General features: G+C 36.7%; 1 protein-coding gene across 1 annotated transcript in view; it reads left to right on the top strand.

Annotated features, from left to right (window-relative positions):
- Positions 1 to 21,762, top strand: part of FAM160A1 (family with sequence similarity 160 member A1) — a 77,842-nt gene that overhangs the window by 33,790 nt on the left and 22,290 nt on the right. The window contains exons 3-6 of the mRNA XM_014312221.2: positions 9,979 to 10,211; positions 11,592 to 12,218; positions 16,861 to 17,019; positions 19,135 to 19,221. Of these exons, the coding sequence (XP_014167696.1) occupies positions 10,110 to 10,211; positions 11,592 to 12,218; positions 16,861 to 17,019; positions 19,135 to 19,221 (975 nt within the window). The 5' untranslated portion in view covers positions 9,979 to 10,109. The remainder of the gene's footprint in view (positions 1 to 9,978; positions 10,212 to 11,591; positions 12,219 to 16,860; positions 17,020 to 19,134; positions 19,222 to 21,762) is intronic.

Raw genomic sequence — 21,762 nt, 5'->3', positions numbered from 1 at the left:
TCCAACTCTCTTATTTACTAGGCTTTCGATATTGGTCATTCCAAGTGTTAAAAAGTTTAAATGGTAATTAGTTGTATTTTTACTTCAATCTGTTACTTGCTTCACCTTTTAGTAGATACTTTTGTGAGGTTCTGTGTTTTTTCAGAGCACTCCTTTTATAAGATGAATGGTTTTCATTTGCAATTTGTTAGGTTATTTGCCTTCTTTTACTCTCCAGGGTGTGACAGTTGCTAGTTTATCTGCATTCCTTCCTGGACTAGAAAGACACCTGTATTTCTGTTTGTGTTTTCTCAAAGGTTCAAAGGCAAGACTGAAAAAAAATTATACAGAATTGCTATCTAAGTGTCATATTGCCTCAACAATTTTTTTATTGTTCTCTGATTTTTTATCAGTTTCTTTTTTTTTTTTTTGCATGCTGGCAACATGTCTAAGACAGGTGTTGTATAGACTGTATATGTTTCATTTTTGGCCAGTGCATTCATATGTTTCATTATCCAGGGAAAGGCATTCACAGGAATGGGACATGCTGTAATGATATTCAGTTTTCAGTTGCAGAAGACTAGGTGGTGTAAGAGTGTAAAATATTTTCATAGTAGAGTAGCCTTATATGAGGAGATCAGAGACGCAGAATTAATTTGCACTCTGTGTAATGAAAAACTTAACACTGTTTACATGACACAAATAATTTTGTTCCTAGGAAAGCTGGAGAAGCTTCAAGGGAAAAACATCTACCACCTGTATAAAATGCGATGCAACTAAATGGAAATGGAAATATAAATAACATGTAGATTTTTCTTTGATCTAGCTTTTTATGCACTAAACATCATAAAAATGCCAACAGTCAATTTTGGATTTTCTTGTTTACTACCCTATGTATTAAAAGCAAAAAATTTAACCTACATATAGGAATCTATAGTCTGCCAAAGTCCACCCACCATGCAAATCTGTACTAATACTTTTAAATCAGTGTCATTGCAGGGGGAGAGGCTTTTTTTCCATGGAACTGTGCTCATAGGTGTTTTATTTTATTGAAGTTCTTGACTTTGTTATAGGAATTAATATAACATGAATCTTCAATTTCTGCTTGTCTGCTCTGAGTTGGAATGGAAAGGAAGAGGGAGAGCAGTGTTTCTGTGCAGTTTGCTATGACATGAATACCTGGCGTTTTGTGCATTGGGAATGGGGAGCTGGAGAGGTAGGATAGGATTTTGTAAGGAAGTGTTCATTTTGCAATTTTTTACCCCTTTTTGTTCTTCCACCCCTTTGTTCTTCAGTGTACAGTGAGATACAACGATTTGGGTGTCATCTTAAACACTAATGTTTATTCAGTGGTTTTGCCCAAGTTTGACAATTGCAAATCAAAAAGAATTTTGCAGGGGCTTTCTCTGTGCCCAAGTTGAACATAATTTAGGACAAAGGAAGTTCACTAGCTTCTAAAGCTTTCTCCGAGCTAAATTGGAAATGTCTGATGCAAACAATACTAGTTCAAAAGTTCTGTAGTTTCTATCTTTTAATTCTTTTAAGGGAGGAAAGAAAGCTGACAAAAATACATTTATGTTTAAAAGTATCAATGCAGTAAATGTAACATTTTGCTACAAGGCCTACCTAGAATGAGGAGAGAGATGTGCATAGGGCGAGATAAGAAAATAACCTTTCAGATTTTTGTATCTCATTAAGTTGACTAAGTTTAAAGGGTTATTTGTGATGGGCTTCTGCTATCCTACAGTGCACTGAAACAGTTGTCCTGAAGCTCTGTAACAAGATGCTTTTGCTCATTCTCTTTGTTCATTAGTTCATCGTGTCACTAACATACTGTTATTTCAGAGTGTAGGAAATACTGTTGACTTGGTGGATAAGTAGCTTGGGGTGGTAATTATCTCTAAAATGAGTGGTTTCAATAACTGTGTGCAGAAGATAAATGACAGATTCAAGTTATCTAGTCAATTATTATAGTCCATGTACTATAATGAACATATTGAGAGGTATAGAAGGGTTTTACTGTGTTATAGCTACTTAAATTTAGATAGAGGTATAAACTGATTTTTTTCCAGGAAAAAGAGAACTTTGTATTGTGAATGAAGTTTTGGGAGGAGAAATAAATATGCTTAATAGATTATGTTAACAACTATGCAATAGCCATTCTATACATAACAGTTTTGATTTTATGGAATATTCTGTCTTTTTCTGGTGCTTTTAGTTTGAAAGAGAAGCATAAAGAGAAGTATCATGTGCATGTGAGCAAGAAAGCCATTCTGTCTGCAGAGTGGAAGTTCTTTTCTCAGTGCAAACTTGGCAACAATCCTTTGGGGAAGCTTGTTGTTTGGTTTCTTTGTTTATTGGTCAAATAATTATGGTAGTCTTAATGGTGTTTTACTGCTGATTCTTGTGTTTGGACTATATTTAGAACCTGCAGAATCAACCCAGAGTTTGGAAATGAAAAAAAAAAAATTGTGGCTTCTCTATCATGAAACACAGAATGTTTAGAATATATGTGTATTTGCATTTTATTGTGATTAATGCTGAAAGCACACATGTCTTCTTTAATGCCACTCTGTACACTTGAGAACATTATTCTTGGACTTCTTATGCTTATTATAATGAGTAATTTGACATGTTGTACAAATCACTTGAAAAATCGTCTTACATATTATTGCTATAGTCATAAAATATATAGCTTAATCTTGTTTTCTGTAATCTACATATAATAATTACAGGTATATTGATAACAGTTTTCTAGACCATCTTTCTCTTGGGAAGGTAGTATTTCCTGTTCTGTATGCTAGTGTTCTGAAAATAGTTTTAAATCTTCAGAGTATAGAGTCTTCTACTGCTTTGCTGGTCTCATTCATCTTTCTGTCAGGAAGGCTTTCTAGAAAGGCAACTTAATAATTTCCTATGAATTTATTTTATACTTTTAGCTACAGAAACTGTTTTAACTTTCTCAAAAACAATCTAAACAACAAAAAATGTTTCAGCACTTGAGCAAGCACGTGGTTTCTCTAAATTACGAGCATGTTGGAGCTGGGTTTGTGTGTCATACAGGTGTCAGAATTACCTTGGAAAGCAAAATTGATGTGCAGAGGGCATGGGTCACTTTGATTTCTTTCTTCCACTAGCATAAACAGAACATAAAGTAGGTTTTGTCAGATATCTGCTTTCTGATGTGTTACTCCCTCCCATTCCTGGATAGTGATGAATTTTGAAATAAACCCTGTACAGATTCTCAGTAAAGATGGAGACTTTGGCAACAACTTTTTAGCAATAATTCATTTCAATTATAGCAAAAAATTATTAGTCTAGACATAGCATGGGATATTTGTAATACACTATATGTTAAATAATGGAAAGTAGATTCTTTCACTCATGTGTGCTGTACCCTCTGGAGTTGTTTTGTTTCTCCTTGAAACTTGGTATGGAAATACTTGCAGTACAAAGTTTTAAACGGAGATTTGTTTTGATTGTAATGGCTGTCTCACACAGTACAACACCAAATGCCTTGGTCTGTGGTCCTTGGACATTTTTACGACTTGGTTTTGTGTGGAAGCAGTCTTTTCTGGGGTCATCGGTTTTGTTGGTGATGTGGGAATGAGCCAGCAAAGCTAAAGCCTTTGAACTGATTTCAGTGCAATGACATGTGCATTCTTTAGTGTGTAGGTAGAAAAGAACTTTTCTGAACTGCTATTTTAAAGGCCCTTTTTAAAAGTTCAGTTTTGATATCCTTTTGTTTAGTAGCAGACTAGACACCTCAGTCATACTGTGCCACAATGCTATTGGGAATAGAGAGGTATCTACCTTGGATTTTAAGAACCCTAGCTGCTATTTTATTATGTTTTTAACCAATGTAATCTTTGTTTTGAACCACTAATTGTTACGGAATTGTTGCCTTTCTGTAGTAGGCTAAATGTGAGGACATAAAATACAACAGAGAAACAGGTTTATTACATTCTTTATCTCCCATAAAAAGGATCAAGTCACATCATTAGAATAACAACCATATTTTTTTTTCTTTCTCTAGCTTCAGAATTATGACCTAGGGATATGAATATGTAGTTCATTCCTCTTGGGACTTTGCAAACATAGCTTCAGTAATTGTAAGCTCTCTAGTTCCTGTGAAATTGCCTATGTGCAAATGAGTGTGGTAGGTGAATTTACCCTGTGGTGTAACAGGTAAATCGGGCCTTTCCTGAGCAGGTCAAGGTGTCTGTCAAGTATTCCGTGTTGCTTAATTCCTGTTTTCCTGAGTAGTCAGTGCTATTTCTCTGCTTTGGTAACACGACCTTTGATGAACCATCTTTGCTGGGTACACTGTGTGTAATTTCAGCCTAACCCATCAATGCATTTTGGATCATACTGCCTTACTGGCATCTCTGTTCTTTCATTTTGGCTGCCCCATGCAACAGGAGTCTCCGAGGGCCTGGCATGTGGCTTAGGCCGTGTCCCAGGGCATAGGCTGCCAGGAGTTGATCCTGTTGCTTGCCCTTGAAGCAAGTCTATGCCAGTGTAGCACTGCTGGGCTGGGGCTGTCAGCTGGGCCTTGGGGTGTCACTGCTGCTTGCTTGCTTGCTGTGGAGGAATTGCCTCTGGAGAACCATGGAGTTATGTAATGCTGGAACCTGGACCTCCTAATGTATAATACTGTAGGATTATACAGATCACATTAAGAGCTTCGTGGTAGTCTGATTGAGCTAATGGGAATCTACAATAAATATGTGAGTAGTGTAGCTCCCCAGACATTTGGTAAAAGATGAATTGTGGTTTTTAACTGAAGCAGGCTGACTGTAGATGGGACAGGAAGATTTTTTGTCTCATTATAAAACACACTGTGTGTAGTTTCTCTCATGAGAGAGATCGTTAGGCAGTCTCTGTGGGGACAAGGCGCAAGACATTCTTGCTTTCATGTTAGCAGGTTGGCTTAAATTGTGCTTGATGAGAACAGATTCATACTTTGATTACCTACATTGCTTTAAAATCTGTGGTGTCTTGTTCTCTGGTAGGCTTTTAAGCAGATAGCTTTATTAGTGTAAAACATCTTGTCCCACCTACACATGAAAGGCTTAGCATGTTTGCAAATACTGGGTAGAAAAGCTGGATTGAAGAAGGCTGCCTAGATGTGAAATGCTTGCTTGAGGTACACAAAGGACAGGAAAAATTGGGACTTCAGCACTGAAGTATGAAAGGACAAGTGAAGAAGGCAGATAATTGTTCACATAGTTTAAATGATTCCTCTAGTAATCTGCTTCAGCTTTCTTGCTAGTAGAGCTTCTGAAGGTGAGTAGGACTTAATGAAAATGAGGATTTCTTGATGCAGTGACTTTTAACCACTGACAGTTTTGCAGTTGCCTACAACAGACCTGCTGCTCTTCAGTGAACAAGCTTCTGCACTCTTGTGGTGATTGTATAGGATCATTAAGTGTGGGATGTTAGTGTTCTTCACAGGCTTTGCTTCTGCAGCAAAACTTCTGTCATAACACTGTGAATCCTTTTCTGTGAAAGGATTGATGTCTTCTGTTGGAACACTATTGTTAATAAGATTTAAACTCTCTCCCTGATCATAGTCCCTAAAGAAAATCTGACTAATTTGTGCAGAAGGCTTTCTTTTCAATCAAAAGTAAACAAATCCTGAACAAGGTCCCTTTTAAGTTGAAACTAAGTTGAGGCATGCTAAAATTTTTCTCCCAACCTTCCCTCATCCGCTTAGCAGAGACTGCAGAGGTGTGATTGCGTAGCTGTGAGCAAGAGTGTATGATTTCCCTCTGCTTTTTTGAAGTGGTCTAATTTCAAGCCCCTTTATGCTATACTGATCCATGAGAAGGTTTTGATATGTGCTGTTTCTTTCACTGCCATCGAGGCTTCTCTGTTGCCTCTTGCGTACCTGGACTGACGGGGCGGAAAGCTTTGGCCTGTAGAGAGCAAAAGTGCAGTATCTGATAACAGAGGTTTGCTTGTGTTTGTGAATTGTTGAGCATGGCATCCTAATGTCTCAACAGAAGACAACCATGATAAATTGCATAGCCTTGCAGCATATTTTATACCTTTTTTACTGTGTTACTGTATTAGGCTGTGTATCTTTTTTCTTTGTTATGCATTGCCTGGGAAACTCCGTCCTGCAAACGTTTTTTCTGCTTTTTTTTCTTTTTTTAATGCCAAAGTGAAGTTTTTGAGATGAGACACTGCACTGTGAGAAAACTTCACAAGGGATTCTCTGCTAGGCTGTTCTTCCTAGTGTATTTTGCAGTAAAATAAGTACTTGTTTTGACTGAGGTGTTGAGGCCTGTAATCAGCTGTGTGAAAAGAGCTGATGGCTTCCAGGCTTCTGAAGGAAAACTGAACACAGATACCCTCCCATGAGCCCAGTGACTGAATCTTCTGCACTGCTGCTTTTCTTCAACTGGAAATAGGCTGAGTTGTACTAAAGCTTTTTGAAATAGCTCTAGAAGGCATATGTAAGTGGGCTTGACCTTGTGATATGGTTAAACAACTGCTAGATAAGATATGAAAGATTTACCTGCTAAGAAGGTTCTGTTACTGTATAGAAGAGTCCAAATATTAAACTGAACAGATGCTTTTGGAAGTAGAATTTTGAATGGACTGCATGAGAGGTATATTCACACTTGTCAGGGTTATCAAATGGTGAAGTAATAACTTGATCAGAGACTAATTTAGCAGAGACAAAAGGCTAAATGATTGTAAAATTTTAATTATGAGCTGAATAAAATAAATGGTTACTTTTGTTCTTAGTGGCCCCTGAGTTCACTTCTACTTTTTCTTCCATGAATTGGTGTTTTATAAATTAATTTACTTCCTCACCTTTGGACTCATTCTGCTCAGGTTATTTGTGCTGTTTAATCGAAGTGAGATTTAATTCACACGGAACTATGGGATGTTACATTTAGTGTTGCGCATTTGGTCTTGCAAGATAATCAAGAAAACCTAATACAGTAACAAAATCTGCTTACAATGAATGTAGTCTATCTGCTACTGGTATAACTACAGCATGTTGTTAGATTGAAATGTATCTTACAAGATATTCTCTCATCCAATTCAATTACCTTTTTAAAATAGGGATGCTGTTTTTAGGACCTATTCTGTGACCACTTAAGTTGTCAAAAGCTTTTTAAAACACTATTACAGAGTTTGAAGTCTTTAAAGCCTACACAATATATTAGTGTTTTGTATTACTAAGGAAATCCCAGCATCCCAAGACGCTTTTGAAACTGGAAACATTTTCTTCCTTATGGGAATTGAATTGAACATAGAAATATTATTGCACATTTTAGTCTGCCATGCTGTCTTGTTACTTTTAGATTTGTGGTTTTCTGAACCCTAACCCTGGGTCTAACTCTAACCCCAACCCTGCGTGCAGCAGTAACACCAGCCTTGGGCAGAGCTGGTGGCAAGCAGAAAGATGGGGAGGGAGCCATGTTGTGGCTGTGTCCTGCGTTCCCCTTGGCATGCTGCTTTTGTCTGCTGTGTGCTTGAACTGTCTCCATCTGGAGAGTCTTATTGCGCTGATTTTTATCAGAATTTGTGAAGATAGCCATAGTCTCCTTTGTTATTATTTTTATCACAAGTACTGGAGACTGATGTGAAGTTTCTGATCCTGTGCTGCTAATGGAATTTGTCATGTGATAGGTAGATGTGTAATATTAGTTTCAGTTAAATTTTTAAACAACATGCAATGGCTACATTGAAACAACTTCGTAGTTGTCAAATGACGGAACTCATAAATCGCCTCTGCTTTGTTAATTAACTTCTCTTACTTCACCTTCTGATACCATCTTTAATTACATGTCATACTAGTTTTCCCAAAGCTGCTTGCTTCATGCACGGTGGAGATCTGCTAAAAGGGTGAATTGGGGTTGTAAAGTGTAGGACACTTTTGCCTGGAGGAATCTGCTGGACTTCTCCCCACATGGAAAGATTTCTGTTTGCAGGAGATGCTGGCAAAGAAGAAACAGCAGGAAGTGGGCAGGTGATCTAAAGTATATGTCAGTTAAATATTCCTTGGGTTATCAGCTATGGTATTAGGCAAAGTACTTAGAGCAGGCTTTTTCTAAATGGTGTGTAAGCATGCATCGTGTTTTCCAGTGTTTCTTGGTAGAAATGTTGAGTGCTCAGAGTTGCAAACACATTGCCAGAAGGTGTGCATTTAAGGTATAGTGGTATCGTTACTGAAGGAAGTCATGATAAAAGCACCCAGATCCTGGGTCTTGGGTTCTCAAATCCACTTGCTGCTTTGATCTCTGATTATTTTTGTGTGTGGGTTGTAGTTTTTTTGTTTTGTCTTGCTTTGTTTTGTTTTTTCTCTACAGGAACATCAGTAATGTAGAAATGGTACTACAATTCATTTTCACAGAGCTGTTTAACAAGTAGCAGTGTAGTGGCAGGTGCCTTTAAGTAAATGAGTACATGAGCTAGTTCTTACTGGTTGTGCACAATCCTCTCCACTGCATCTGGTTCCAGGTGGTTTATAATCTGGAGAGTAGTTTGTGCCCCTTCATTCTGGAAGTGGTGTCACTCAAACAGATAAGGTGTGCAGGATTTATGCTGGTTGTGCTGGCTTCTCCACACACGGAATATGTTATTTGAAAAAAGGATGGGCTAGATTGTGTTACTTGTATTGTGTGCTTAGCAAATGCACAGAAAATAATACATTGTAAATTGTAAGAAAGAAGCAAGGTTAGGATGGAGATTGAATCTTGAATATATGAAAATATGTGTGTATATATACACAGTGAAGTGCATAACCTCCTTGCTTGCCTAAGAAATCTTAACAGTTGTACCCTGTATATTTTTGAACTCTTTTAAAATGACAAAAGTCACTGCTACTTTTGGGACAGGCTGGATATTTTCCTGTGCTAGCAGTTTCAAGAATATAAATAGAGCACATGTACAGGGAGCAGAGATGTCTACTACAGAGAAAATATTTTCATATTTTAAAATATGCACAGCAAAATCGCTTGTATGCTGGCAAAGAATTGCTGTGTGGGATTTGGCAGCTTATGCTACAAAAAAATTCTGTTTGTTGTTGGGTGCTTTGGGTTGGGCTTTTTTTTGCTATGGTCCCAAAGTGAAATAAATGAAATGCCTAGTTGGTTTGCAAAAAAGAGAATAAAGATGTAAAGTTTATAAAAAAAAGGGTGTGTGTGTGGGGGGGGGGGAGCTCTGTGGCTTAGATACTGGTGTGTAAGGGAGTACTATGTTCTTTTAAGTCTCTCAAATATCTGCAAGATATCAATCTTTGTTTCATTTTAACTTTCCCCTGCAGGTGTGCAACTGCTTTGATACTCATATATCTAGGATATTAAATAATGGATGAATGGAATGTTTCAATGTTTTATCCTCTTCTCATAGTCCTTTAATATGACATCTCAATTTATTTGGCTTTGGATACACGAAGGTTTTATTTTTCATGTTGTTTGGTTTTGTTTACTTTGGTATTGATAGAGATACACCCTTCTATGTGAATATGGTGCTCTACAGATGTTTTTTCATCTGTTTATGATATGGTTTCTGGCAGAACACTTTTAAGAATTTGCAATTCTATCTATTACTGGAAGATATTTTTAAAAATAGAGAAATAACATCTACTTTTTTTACCTGTGCAGTTTATGCAACATTAGTTACTAAGTAACTCTGAACAGACATGGTCAGATTGCAAAAGCGTCATAATGAGAAACTAAAAATGCAGTGATCTGCATAAAATGTTTATTGCATAAACTTCTGTTGGGCTTGTTTATTTCAGTAGCACCTTATTACAGTCACTGATCTCAAAAGTTTGAACATTATAAGCTGTTATCATGAGAAAAAGTATGATCCCATATAACATGCTTTAAAAAATTCTATCCTCAAACTGAATTAAAAGAAGAAAAGTTTGTGTTCTCTTAAAGACTGTTCTTTTCTGTTGGACACTATGATTTGATGTGCACTGGTACATGTGTGGTACATTTCTTTTTGGTTTTGTTTTCTTTTTAACAGATTTCTGTGGGTACCAAAGCCCAGGACACAGTATCAATCTCATCATGATGCTTGAACATCTGTAGCTCACTGGAGGATTTAAAAAAGAAATTCAGCATGACCTAGTTGGCTTGACCTGTGGAAATTTTATAATGTCCTCTGGAACAAGTATCAGCAGAAACAGGCAGGCTCCCAGCCTGCAGGGTGTTGACCCAGAAACATGCATGATAGTGTTTAGAACACATTGGGCACAGGTAATGTTAATTAGTTTTATTGATTGAAGTAAGCTGCATTAATACAAATTTGCTTCATTCTTTCTTTTGGGATAATCCTGAATTGCTCAGGAACAAATGTCGTTTCATGCAGAATGTAGTAGATGACACTGAACTATTTTTCGAATGCAAAGATAATTGACCTTTCAAGTTATGGTTAGCCTTTACTAATCACACTTGGAACTCTGGATTTGCATCTAAATGGGAAATGGTAGGACATGGTAATATCTTATTGAAGGCCTAGATCTTCTTACTGACTTTCCTATTGATTCATTTTGACTTGCACCCTGTTGCTGACTTGTGTGCTTCTTTTCCTTGTGCTGGGTAAGTCTTGCTTATCCTTTTAAAAGTAAATTAGATGCACAGTGCAAAGCTGTATGCTCTCTTTTTTATTATGGATAGGTGTAGATTATACACTTCAGCATATTCTAAAAATTGTTTGCATGTCATCAGGATTCTAATTGCTTTTAAGCAAAGATGTTTTGCTGTGAGCATCATAAGTTCTTGTTTGCTGCAGTTATATTAATAACCTAACAATTTAGATAAAATTGATTTCTGTGCTGCTGTTCTTGTTGTTCTTTGGCTCTCCCAAGAAACCAGCCAGACAAATGGTGCTGTTTCTGAGGTGTTCCAGAGTCAGAGGAGCTGTTGTTCAAGAATCACCTTTTCTCACCTAACTAGTGATGTGTCTTATTAGGGGAGCCACTGTTCCTTTAGGGTTTTGTGGCAAAAAGGCTAAAGGCAATGGGTTTTTTTGAAGACAATGAGCTTTATTGTTTGCATGCACAACAGAATGTAATTCATTGTTAGAAGTGCTGGTATGACTATTATTACTGTATTGAAAGTTGCAAGAGTATGTGGGTATCAATAGCCACTCGGTATCATATAAAAGGTGTCAAGCAAAGAACAGCGCTGTGGGCTGCTACTACTTTTATTACTGCAAATCATGCAATGATATTGATATTCCTGTGCACAGTTACTCTGGCTGGAGAACAGCCCTTTGATTTCAGTCTTCCATGACAAACTTGTTTCAAACATCATGGAAGCTCAATTTCTGAACACTAAGGAAACCTAATTTATCCTTATTTGAGAGAACCCCTGGTTTTCAGGAATAGGATAAATGACAAATTTAGGTGCTTATTAAAAAAGGTGAACAACAGCAGTATATTTTTGTCTCATACATACCAAATGTGAAACTTTTGGGTCTTGTCTGTCAAACTTCCTAAATTTGAAAACATAAAAAGACTTAATGCTTTTTGTTTTAAAGAATTTTGAATTTTATTTTTCCTTGTAGTGATGGGTCCATGTTTTTTATGATGCATTCAAGTGCCTTAAAACTGATCTGTCTTTGTTTCTCTTTAGGTTCTGAAAATTTTAGAGAAGCATGATCCTTTGAAAAATACTCAGGCAAAATATGGGGCAATCTCACCTGATGAGGCCAGCACTGTCCAGAATTACGTGGAGCACATGCTTTTCTTATTAATTGAGGAGCAAGCAAAGGATGCCTCAATGGGGCCTATTCTGGAGTTTGTGGTCTCAGAAAACATCATGGAGAAGCTTTTCCTTTGGAGCCTACGGCGAGGGTTCACTGATGAGACAAAAATTGAGCAACTCAAAATGTATGAAATGCTTGTAACCCAGTCTCACCAGCCTTTGCTGCATCACAAGCCCATTTTGAAGCCTTTGATGATGTTGCTGAGCTCCTGCTCCGGAACAACCATTCCAACAGTGGAAACAGAGTTGGTTGTCCTCTTGAACCAGCTCTGCTCTATAATAGCCAAAGATCCCTCCATTTTAGAACTGTTTTTCCACACTAGCGAGGACCAAGGAGCTGCCAATTTCCTCATTTTTTCCCTGCTGATTCCCTTCATCCATCGAGAAGGAACAGTAGGCCAACAGGCCCGGGATGCCCTGCTTTTTATTATGTCTCTGTCTGCAGAAAACAACCTTGTTGCAAATCACATAGCAGAAAACACCTATTTTTGCCCAGTAAGTTGTTCTTATTTTTCATGGTCTTCAGCGCTAAACTAACTGTCTTTCCTGCATTCTTTCCTCCTTTTCTGTCATTTTTGGTAAAGAAGTGTTGCAACACATTTGTTTCTGCTAACACCTATTTATTTCATAAATGGTAATGCTGTTTAAACCATCCCCAATGCCAAACACAGTCTTGCTTCTTGTTTCCATACTTCTGTGCTTTTGGGCCAGCACAAATGTTTTTGCAGTCACACAGTGAATTGAGTTGGAAAACTGATGGAAGTCAGAGCAGAACGTAGTGGGAGGGAAATCTGTTCTATCTTACTGTGAGGCACCTTTGAGATTCTGGGGCTGAAGGGAGTGAGGAGTGAGGTGTCCTGAGGATGGTTGTTTCAGGTGGCAGCACAAGCTTCAGCTGGCTGTGCTTCCCACACTGACATTAGTTCAACAGCTCAAAAAACAAGTGTGAGAATACTGAGTGTTACAGAAATATTATAATTTTTTCAAGATAAAAGGGATATTTGCTCATTGTCACAAAATTGGATGTTTCTATGGCTGTCTCAGGCTAACCACCATCTTGCTATATTGTTCTCTGTTACAAAACTTGGTAGCACTGTTGCATTGTTACACCTGGCAAATTGATCTTACTACATGAATAGAAAACCTTTACTTTCCTTGCTGTTAAGTAAGTAATCTGATTTAACTAGCAAAGCTGTGCTACTGCAGTTTTAAAGCTGAAGCAGACTGGAATAACAACACCTGCTTTCTCATGCCTTATCACAGTCTGAGATCTGCAGTGGGTGTGTTCCAACCCAAATGTCATTCTGTACAGAAGTTGCTCTCGTGGGTCAGTTTTTGGATGGATTCTTTTATATTCTGCATGGCTTGCATTTTGATTTAAAATCCTGGAGAAATGAAGTGGAGGAGAGTCTTACATGGCTACTAAAGCAGAGAGCTTTAGAAGAGAGAGCACTGGAATCCCTGCCACTGCTTGACAGCTGCTCCAGCCTTAGATTTTCATTTATTCTGAGATTGCTTTGAGCAGGGCAGAGCCACTTTTGTAGGGTAGGTGAAACAACAAAAATTCTAAATGGTTTCTTTTGTCAGTTGTAAATATTACATCAATTTGAGACTCCAGTTGACCTGGTTTAATAGATACTGCCAAAGAATATGGTGTTGATTCTCAAACTGTCCCCAAGACAGATACCGTTATTGGATCCGTGCTATAACTTCCATAATTACATTTTCCAATTAATTAAAAAAAAAAGGCAACAAAAAGCCAGCCTTATTACACTGAAGATAAAAGCCAGCTTTCAACAGCAGGGAGCCATGACTGACAGTCATTCCAATTAGGAAGGCTTCTTGTCAAAATGTGCTAAAATCAGACTTCTCTGAACAGTAATGAGGTTGGCCTAAGTCTATAATAAGACTTTAATGTAATGCCATGTATTTCGCTTACCAGCACAATATCTTTTTTGAATTTGAGTTGTGATGATCTGAAAAACAGATTTTGTTCTGATGGAGGATTTTGTAGATGTCAGTGACATTGCTGTGTATCACTGAAATCAGTGCAAATATTGCCTCAGGTACTCTGCAAAACAGTTAATGCAGTCCTGTGTTATTAGCAGAGACATTTTGGGTGGCACTGTGTTGATGTTATCTTTTTTTCTGGGGATGGGTTGGCATGTAGTGTTTTCTTTACCATGCCATGCCTTATTGCATAATATAGGTATCCCCATGGGGTGGGATCTGGCCATAAATCTCTGCTGCCTCATGTACCCAGATCAGTGTTAGATCTGTGCCAATGTGAACCTTCCTGTTTTTTGACATAAATTTGGTTAACAGCTTTTTAAAAACTGGGCTGTCCGTAGATCCACAGTATTCAAAACTGTAGCTGAAGAAACTGTAAGGAAGGAAAGAAGAGGACAGTTTGCAGTGGGTTACATCACTAACAAATGTTTTTAACACAGAATGTGTGGGCAAACTATTTGGTAAAGTTTTCTGATTTTACACCAAATAGCTTTATCATATTTTGATGTGAAAGTTTTCTGGATATGATTGAAGATACTATCTGTTCAGCATTATAATAATAAAAAAAATGTTTCTCAAGAATTTTGAGCAGGGTCACATCACAAAGTCCTTCACAAAACTTTGTAAATACCTTGCAGCTTAGGAAAGCCACTGTTACAGCAGAGGAGGGATGGCTCTGCAGTGTCTTTGAAAGGCTGTGGCTGCAAAGAGAGAGAAAGACTATGGATGTGGGAAGAGAGAGAATTATTAAAAGGAAATAATTGTACAGATAGCAATTATTTATGCATTAACAACACATTATACTCACATAATATGCCTGGGATTACAAATCATGTAGTCAGCGTCTTCTGTGAGTCAAGAGAAAGTAAATAAATCAAAGAAACTGGTTTGTAGAGGGGCTCATGACTCAATGGTGAGAAAGAAAATGCTGAGGATGCTTGTAAAAGTAGATGAGCATGTAGGGCTGACATGACAAATGCTAGAAGAACTTTAAAAGGATGCTGCTTGCGTAAAACAAAAAATAAAACCAATCTTGCTTTTTCAGGATGTGAATGCATTCATTTCCTTCCCTTTCAGATTATTTTTTTCATTAATGTTTCATTACTGATTAGAACTCTGTTCTCTTGGTAATTTCTGATGGTAACCTTATTTATACTATACACTTCATGAACATTTTAAAGTATTTTTTATCTGAAGAGATGAAATTGCTTCCTGTGGCTACTCTGTCTCAGTGCTTAAGAAACATGATTCCACAGAGCCACTTGTGTTGTACTTCATAACAAAAATAAGAGCTTCCTAAACTTTACAGATTTTAGCAGCTGCATCTGTCACTTCTTACTTCAGTAAATCTGACAGACTAAAGAATGCAAGACTTTGACTGATTGTGAGTTCACTGCTCCTTTTAGTGGAGAGTAGTATGTTTTGTTCAAGGTCAGCTTCTTGCACTTAAGGGCTAATACCCACATGAAGGAGAACTGTGGATGGGACACAGCTCTGAGAATCAGATTGCATACTGAGAGGGTGTGTTTGTGTTTATGAATAGCAATTAAACTTTAAGCAGACAATGGAAAATCAAGTGTGCATTAATTAAAAGTTCACAAGACAAACAAATGTCAAATTCTCTCATTGTCGGAAGCCTGGGTTTGTGAGAGTAAGTGTTTATGTGGGTTATGTATAGGTAGTTCTGTATGAGCTTTTTTCTGAGCTCTTCTACTGTAAGAAAGAAAAAACCTCAAAGACATTCTGGTTGTAGAAGAATGAGATTGTACAAATAAAGCTTTGCTCAATAGCTTTAGCTTCTCTATAAGACTGTGTATATGTCATACTGAAGTAGTCAATTTCCACAGTATTCTCCCCCCCTTTAATATTTGGCTTACTTACCTATGCCAGAATAAATCCATCTTCAAAATTATGTGCATTAGGAATAAAAAGTATTCAGAAAGACAGACTTTGTCTGACTGTATGGATTAACAGTTACAATTGCTTGTGCTTGTGTATGACCAAAACCTGATCATTGTCTGTGAACCCTTGGTCTTTGATCTGGACATTGTCAACTGTTTGCTTTCCAGTGTTTTAGTAGATAAGATCTGTGTTTCATCTGAGCTTTGACAGTCTAGCCCTGTAGATGCCAAGTAGCCATTTGTAAGAGGAAATAGAGTCTGTTGAATGAAAATTAAAAAGATTTCCATTGGGCTGAGTTATAATGTTCCCATTAAAATAAGAATCATCTTAAAAAATTATCATGAAGTTCTGTGAAGTGATCTCAGAAGGATAAGAGTCCTAAGTAATATTTAGAAAGTTTCTGGCTTCAAATAACTTTTATAATTAAAGAGTGCATTTGAAAATACTGTACTCTAGATACATTGAGCAAAATTTAAAAACCTTTTTGGAAATATGCTTTCTAAATTGTAACTAAAAATGCTCTGTTGTTCTTTGGTGATAAATTCTACATAAATCACCTGTAAGGCTTAATATGACTGAAATCATTGATTAAATAATAACTGATTTCAGACTCTTTTATTTTTCAGCATCCCTCCTTCAAATAAATAAGTTAGGAAAAAGGGAAATTATGAACAGTTAAATTTACTTCTTTAAAAGTAGATTCAGCTGACTCTAAGTGCCTGGCAATCAAAGTCACTATGTATCTGTGGTCTCAGTGGGGCTGAACTTCATTTTTGTTGATGGGGCACCCCCTCCATTTCTGATGTTTCATATTTCTGAGTGACATGACTTCATACATGTTTGAGCAGTGACATTTGAATCACTAACAAAAGACAAGCTGTAGATAATGGCGCTGATGGCTGTTTCTAAAAAAAACTGAAGGAAAGCACAAAATAAGTTTAGAAAAATTTAAAAAGAAATTATAACTTTGGATTAATAAAAAAGGACAAGATAACCTGATCTTCTCCATCACTTTCTCCTAAATACCAGATCTTGAAAGAAGCATATTATATGGAAGGCTCTTTAAAATATTTATGTCTTCTGCCACAGGACTTTTTTGAAAGGAAATTAAATTAATCTTAACACTTTCTTATGTTACTAAAACTAATAGGAGAAACCATTTGTGGTACTGCCATTCAAGCAGATGAAAAGTTAACTTATTTCCTCTTCTGTGTCTAAAATACAGGTGCTAGCAACAGGACTAAGTGGCCTCTATTCATCTTTGCCTACAAAGCTGGAAGAAGAAGGAGAAGAATGGCACTGTCTGATGAAAGATGACTGGCTTTTGTCACCAGCCCTTGTACAATTCATGAATTCCCTTGAATTTTGCAATGCTGTGATACAGGTAACTGAATGGAGTTAGCCTATTCTTTAGAAGTAGTAGTAAGATACAGCTCCTGCAGAAGCTTGTAAGTCATAGAGTTTATTTATTTTTGCTAATGGCATGAACTATTTAAGTTAGAATGATAGGCTGTGTATAAAATGAATGCCTTGTGCTGTCTGTCCTGGTTATAAGGATGAACTAATATATTTTATTTCAGGTGCCAAATGTTTCAAATGAAAGCTTGATACTGGGAGCATTTTCTGTTAAAAAAAAAAAACAACAAATGTTTACTGCTTTTCAATACCACTGGTGATCCTAGAAGTAAATGGAATGCCTTTACATGTGGGAAGAAATAGGGTTTATATCTGTATTTGTTTAAGCACTCATAACAGGGTACAGAAGAAAATAGTCTGTTTTGCCTGTTGGTGAGTACAACATAAAGAAAGTCCTCCAAGCAGAATTATTTAGGTCTCCTCCTAGAAGTATAAATTCATTTTATATTGGCCTATTTTGAATCTATTCTGTTCTTCTTTTCAGGGAGCTTTGCTCCCTTACTTTTTTTTCTGATTTAAATGTAAAATGAAATTCTTGTCTTTATATATTGTTTTTAAGGCTTGAATGCTTGATAGAACCCACATCCAGTATTTCATCAAAACTGGATCTAAATTCTATAGAAACTGTGGATTTGTGTTATTTGAAGAAATGTGCTGGATAGGATTGAAAATTTAGTCACATTTACTGTTCAATAAAAGATATGTTTCGGTGCAATGCGTGCGAAGTACAGTAAAGGAACTGATTGACTATTAAAGCCTTGAACAAGCAAAAATAATAGTAGCTGTCATTGTTCAAATGCACTATGCCAGGTTTTTAGCATGCATGTTTAAACATGAAGAGGAGACAATATTAATTTTGGTGTCTAACCAGAGTTATTCTACAGATCTACATTTGTAGGAGATCATAATTGATACCTTTATCGTAAAAAATTACATAAAGGGCTCTGCAGAAAAGGTAAAGAATGAATTATTTTAAAAAAACACTGTTCAAATAGATTCAAAATGGTTAAGGATATCAGCTGACGTGCAGAAAGAGCAATTTCTGACTGTTGCTTGATTGTGTCTGTATAGTCTTCAGCTGACTTGAAAGCTCAATTACAGTAGGAATTTTTGCTTTGCACATGGACTGGTCTGTGTTCACCCAAAAACTTTGGCCAGAGATTAGAAAGGAACAGGGTAGCCAAGACCTCTTGCCATTTACTGCTTTTTCCCTGGACCACAGCATAGGAAGGGGCACTCTTTTTCTTCCTCTTACCAAATTTAGAGTTACAAGTTAAAGGAAGTCTGGTAAGAATTGCAGGTTGGAGAATCTATTGGAGGCCATTTGTAGGCTGTGACACTCCTGTCTCTGTGAACTTCAAGCATAATATATTGGTTTTGAAAGCTTCTGAATAGAATTTCATTTTGCTTTTACATACATGAATTGATATGTTTTCATTGCAAAGACAAAAGGAATGTTTAATTATAAAAGTAAATTTTTGGCCTCTAATAATACTTTGGGGGAGTTTGTTTGTTTGTTTTAAAGCTCTTAACCATCCCATTGAATGAACTATGCAGGTGATTTTGTAATTTCTGTTTGTTTTACAGTGGCTGGGAGAAGGGCATGTGAACAGTGTATTCTTACCCCATAGCTAGAGAGTGCTTTGATTTACCTACTCTTGAACTATACGAAAGCAGCCGTTCTGCTTTTCTTTATTGTAGAAAGACAAGTTAACAATGGCAAATCCACCTTGAAATGACCCCAACAAGGTTGCAGGAGCTGAATTTAGAATTTCAGATCTTGCTTTGATGCATGACTGTATACACTTCTCTGTCCATCCATTCATCTTTGTCAGCATGCAGGAAGATTGAAAAGCCATGTCTCTGAGTTTGGCAGACTTACTGTAATTAAAGGTGGTGTGTGTATTTCTTTGTAGAAGAAACAGTTGTTAAGAACCAGAATCATATCAAATGCTGGTGAGAAGGACAAACAAATGTCTTATTAAATGGAAAAGGGTTTTGGTAGTGAATGATAGCATTCTGTGCCCTGTCTTTTAAATCTCACTGGAGTTGTTATGTGTCTTTCTCTCCCCCACCCTCTTAGGTGGCGCATCCCTTGATACGCAACCAGCTTGTGAATTACATATACAATGGATTTTTGGTGCCAGTGATGGCTCCTGCACTCCATAAGGTCAGTGATGTCTGCAAGCATGGCAAAAAAGTATAATGGGAAAAAGTATTATGGAAGAGCTCTGTGTAAAGATACTATCAGATATAATAATAATAATAATAATAATAGTAGTAGTAGTAGTAATAATAATAATGATAGTAGTAGTAATATCAGCTGTATTGTCACTAGTGACTTCCATGCAATTCATTATGTTTCTAGACTAACTTTCCACCTTTTCATTCCCTATACTTTCTTAAGCAACATATTTGTATTTCTGGAAATATTTAAAATTCTTAAGTGTAATGAAGAACCAAAATGTTTGTGTTGTTCTAGACCCACATATGATCAAAAAAGCAGTGACATATTAGACATTTCATCATGGCAGACATGTTTCCATGAGCATTCTTTTCGTAAATGAATATTTTTCTAAGGGAAGATGCTCACAAGGAAAATATTTAGTAAAGAAATATTATGCTAGTCTTAGCAAGGTTGCTGTAGTTTTGTAGTTCCTTATCATATGGGGTAGAGTTATTTTCCTAAGTAGAGTTTGGTATCAGTTTTCTAATGCATTAGAGTGCAATTTATGTTACTTTGAAGAAAAATAATTCATTTTTTCTTTGAATTTTAGGGTTTATCCTTTGCAAAATATGTCACCAATGTTAGTGAGTTATGTATTTACTTTTTTTTGGTTAGGCTGCAAAAAGCTACATTTCCAGCTGTTGCAGACTATGTCAATTATGTCCGTTCCCCATCCCTGAAAGTGTTAAAGATCAGGTTGGATGGGACATTGAGCAACCTGGTGTAGTGGAAAGTGTCCCTGCTATTGGAAGGGGAGTTGGAACTCGATGATCTTTAAGGTCCCTTCCAACCCAGATCATCATGTGGTTCTGTGATTTTATGAATTAAGTCTTCATTGCCCTGAAAAAGAACATTCCTTTTGAGGAGAAAATGTAGGAACAGCTGAGAGTAAAAATCCACAAAAAACTTTCAGAAGCAAACAAAAAAATTAGTTTTGTAAGGTCTCCTTATTCTCACAAAGCCTACCAAGCACAAAGCATTGCAACTGTTCCATTTTCTGGAGGACAGTGAAAGTACCCTGCTTTCTTGTTCACAACTTGTTTCAGTAGCACTCTTCATGGTAAATAGTCACCAAGAAAGTCATAAGCAATGCAGAGTCTTTCCCAATGATTTGGCAGACCTCAAACACTTGGGAATTGGGTGAGGGTTGAAGTAAAGTTTGGCTGTGATCCAGATCAAGGCTTTAGTCTGTCCTGAGGTAGTTCACCTCCTTACCTGGCAGTAATTTTTTCTATTCCTGTATCTGGACTTAATCCCTTACCAAGACTGGGAATTAGAAGTGAAAAGCCTAACCAGTTTCAGGTCAAGGTTATAGATAATGAGGGAGATATCAGAATGGATTCTAGTCTTAGTGAGTACTACTTTATCTCTGAAGTATTTGAGATTAACCTTAGATTGTTTTGAATACAACCATACCTCTGAAAGCCATTCTTATCAGTCAGTAAATCTCCTGATCTCTTATTGGGTTGATTACTTCCCTGTTATGTTAAATAATTTAGAGATGGCTGTTGTGATTCCTTTTTTCCTTTGATGAAAATTTTGTTGATATATTCTGAAAGTGTGTGAAATCATATTTCTCTTGAAAATGGGGATGTTGGCTGCTAACATAGGTGACTTTCATAGCCTAGATCTTTCTTGAACCCTGATATTCTGGTTGGTGCCTTGTTCTTCCAATAATAAACTTTTCCTTGGTTAGCATTAAAATTGACTTCTTCATAGTTAAAAATTAACTTCTTCTGTATAAACTTCAAATGATTTTAATGGAGAAGATGGATTGCACCATCTAGTGGATCTGATACAAGGCTCTCACATCGGTGAGACCAAAACTCTGTAGCAAAAGGAATTTAGTAAGTTGAGGCACATTGGACCTCTTCAGTCTTTCTGTCCTGTGCTCCATGTTAATAACAGGAAATAAATATTTTGCCTTCTTGCTTTTGGGGCACATGTCTATGCAGTATGATAATTATGCTGCAACAGCTCTTTCATACATTAAAATTATTTCTAGTTGCCATTGAAAACATTAATACTGAGGGGAAGAGTGGACTTTGAAAACTGTATCTCCCTTTTGAGGACTTAATGTTGTAATTAACCTTGAGGTTAATAAAAAATTGGAAAGGACTAAAATGAGAGTCCACAAGTTTCATGACAGTTTTTAAAACAGAAGTTCTTTCATTTAGCACAATACTAAATGTATCTTGATTTTTTTCTTTTGAACCGACTGAAGTTCGTTTGGTGTCATAAAGTCTACTTGTGGCTGAAGATTTTAGTTTCAATTTAGTCATTCAGTTTGGATTGTTCTGATTCATTCTGGCTTGAGTTCAAATACAGTGTGTAATGGAGCGTGGTATAAATACCTGATGAGGAAGACAGATCAATGCAAGGTTAAAGGGTGGTAGGAAGAGATGAGGATAATTACTGGCACATCTTCCTAAGGTGTTTCTATAAATCTTATTTCTAGAATTTAACTGGTGTGGAACAGCTGCT

The sequence above is a fragment of the Geospiza fortis genome, unplaced genomic scaffold, assembly GCF_000277835.1.
Source record: "Geospiza fortis unplaced genomic scaffold, GeoFor_1.0 scaffold40, whole genome shotgun sequence".
Lineage (NCBI taxonomy): Eukaryota > Metazoa > Chordata > Aves > Passeriformes > Thraupidae > Geospiza > Geospiza fortis.
Note: the sequence above shows the minus strand (reverse complement) of the source record. Positions and strands in the feature narration are given on the sequence as shown.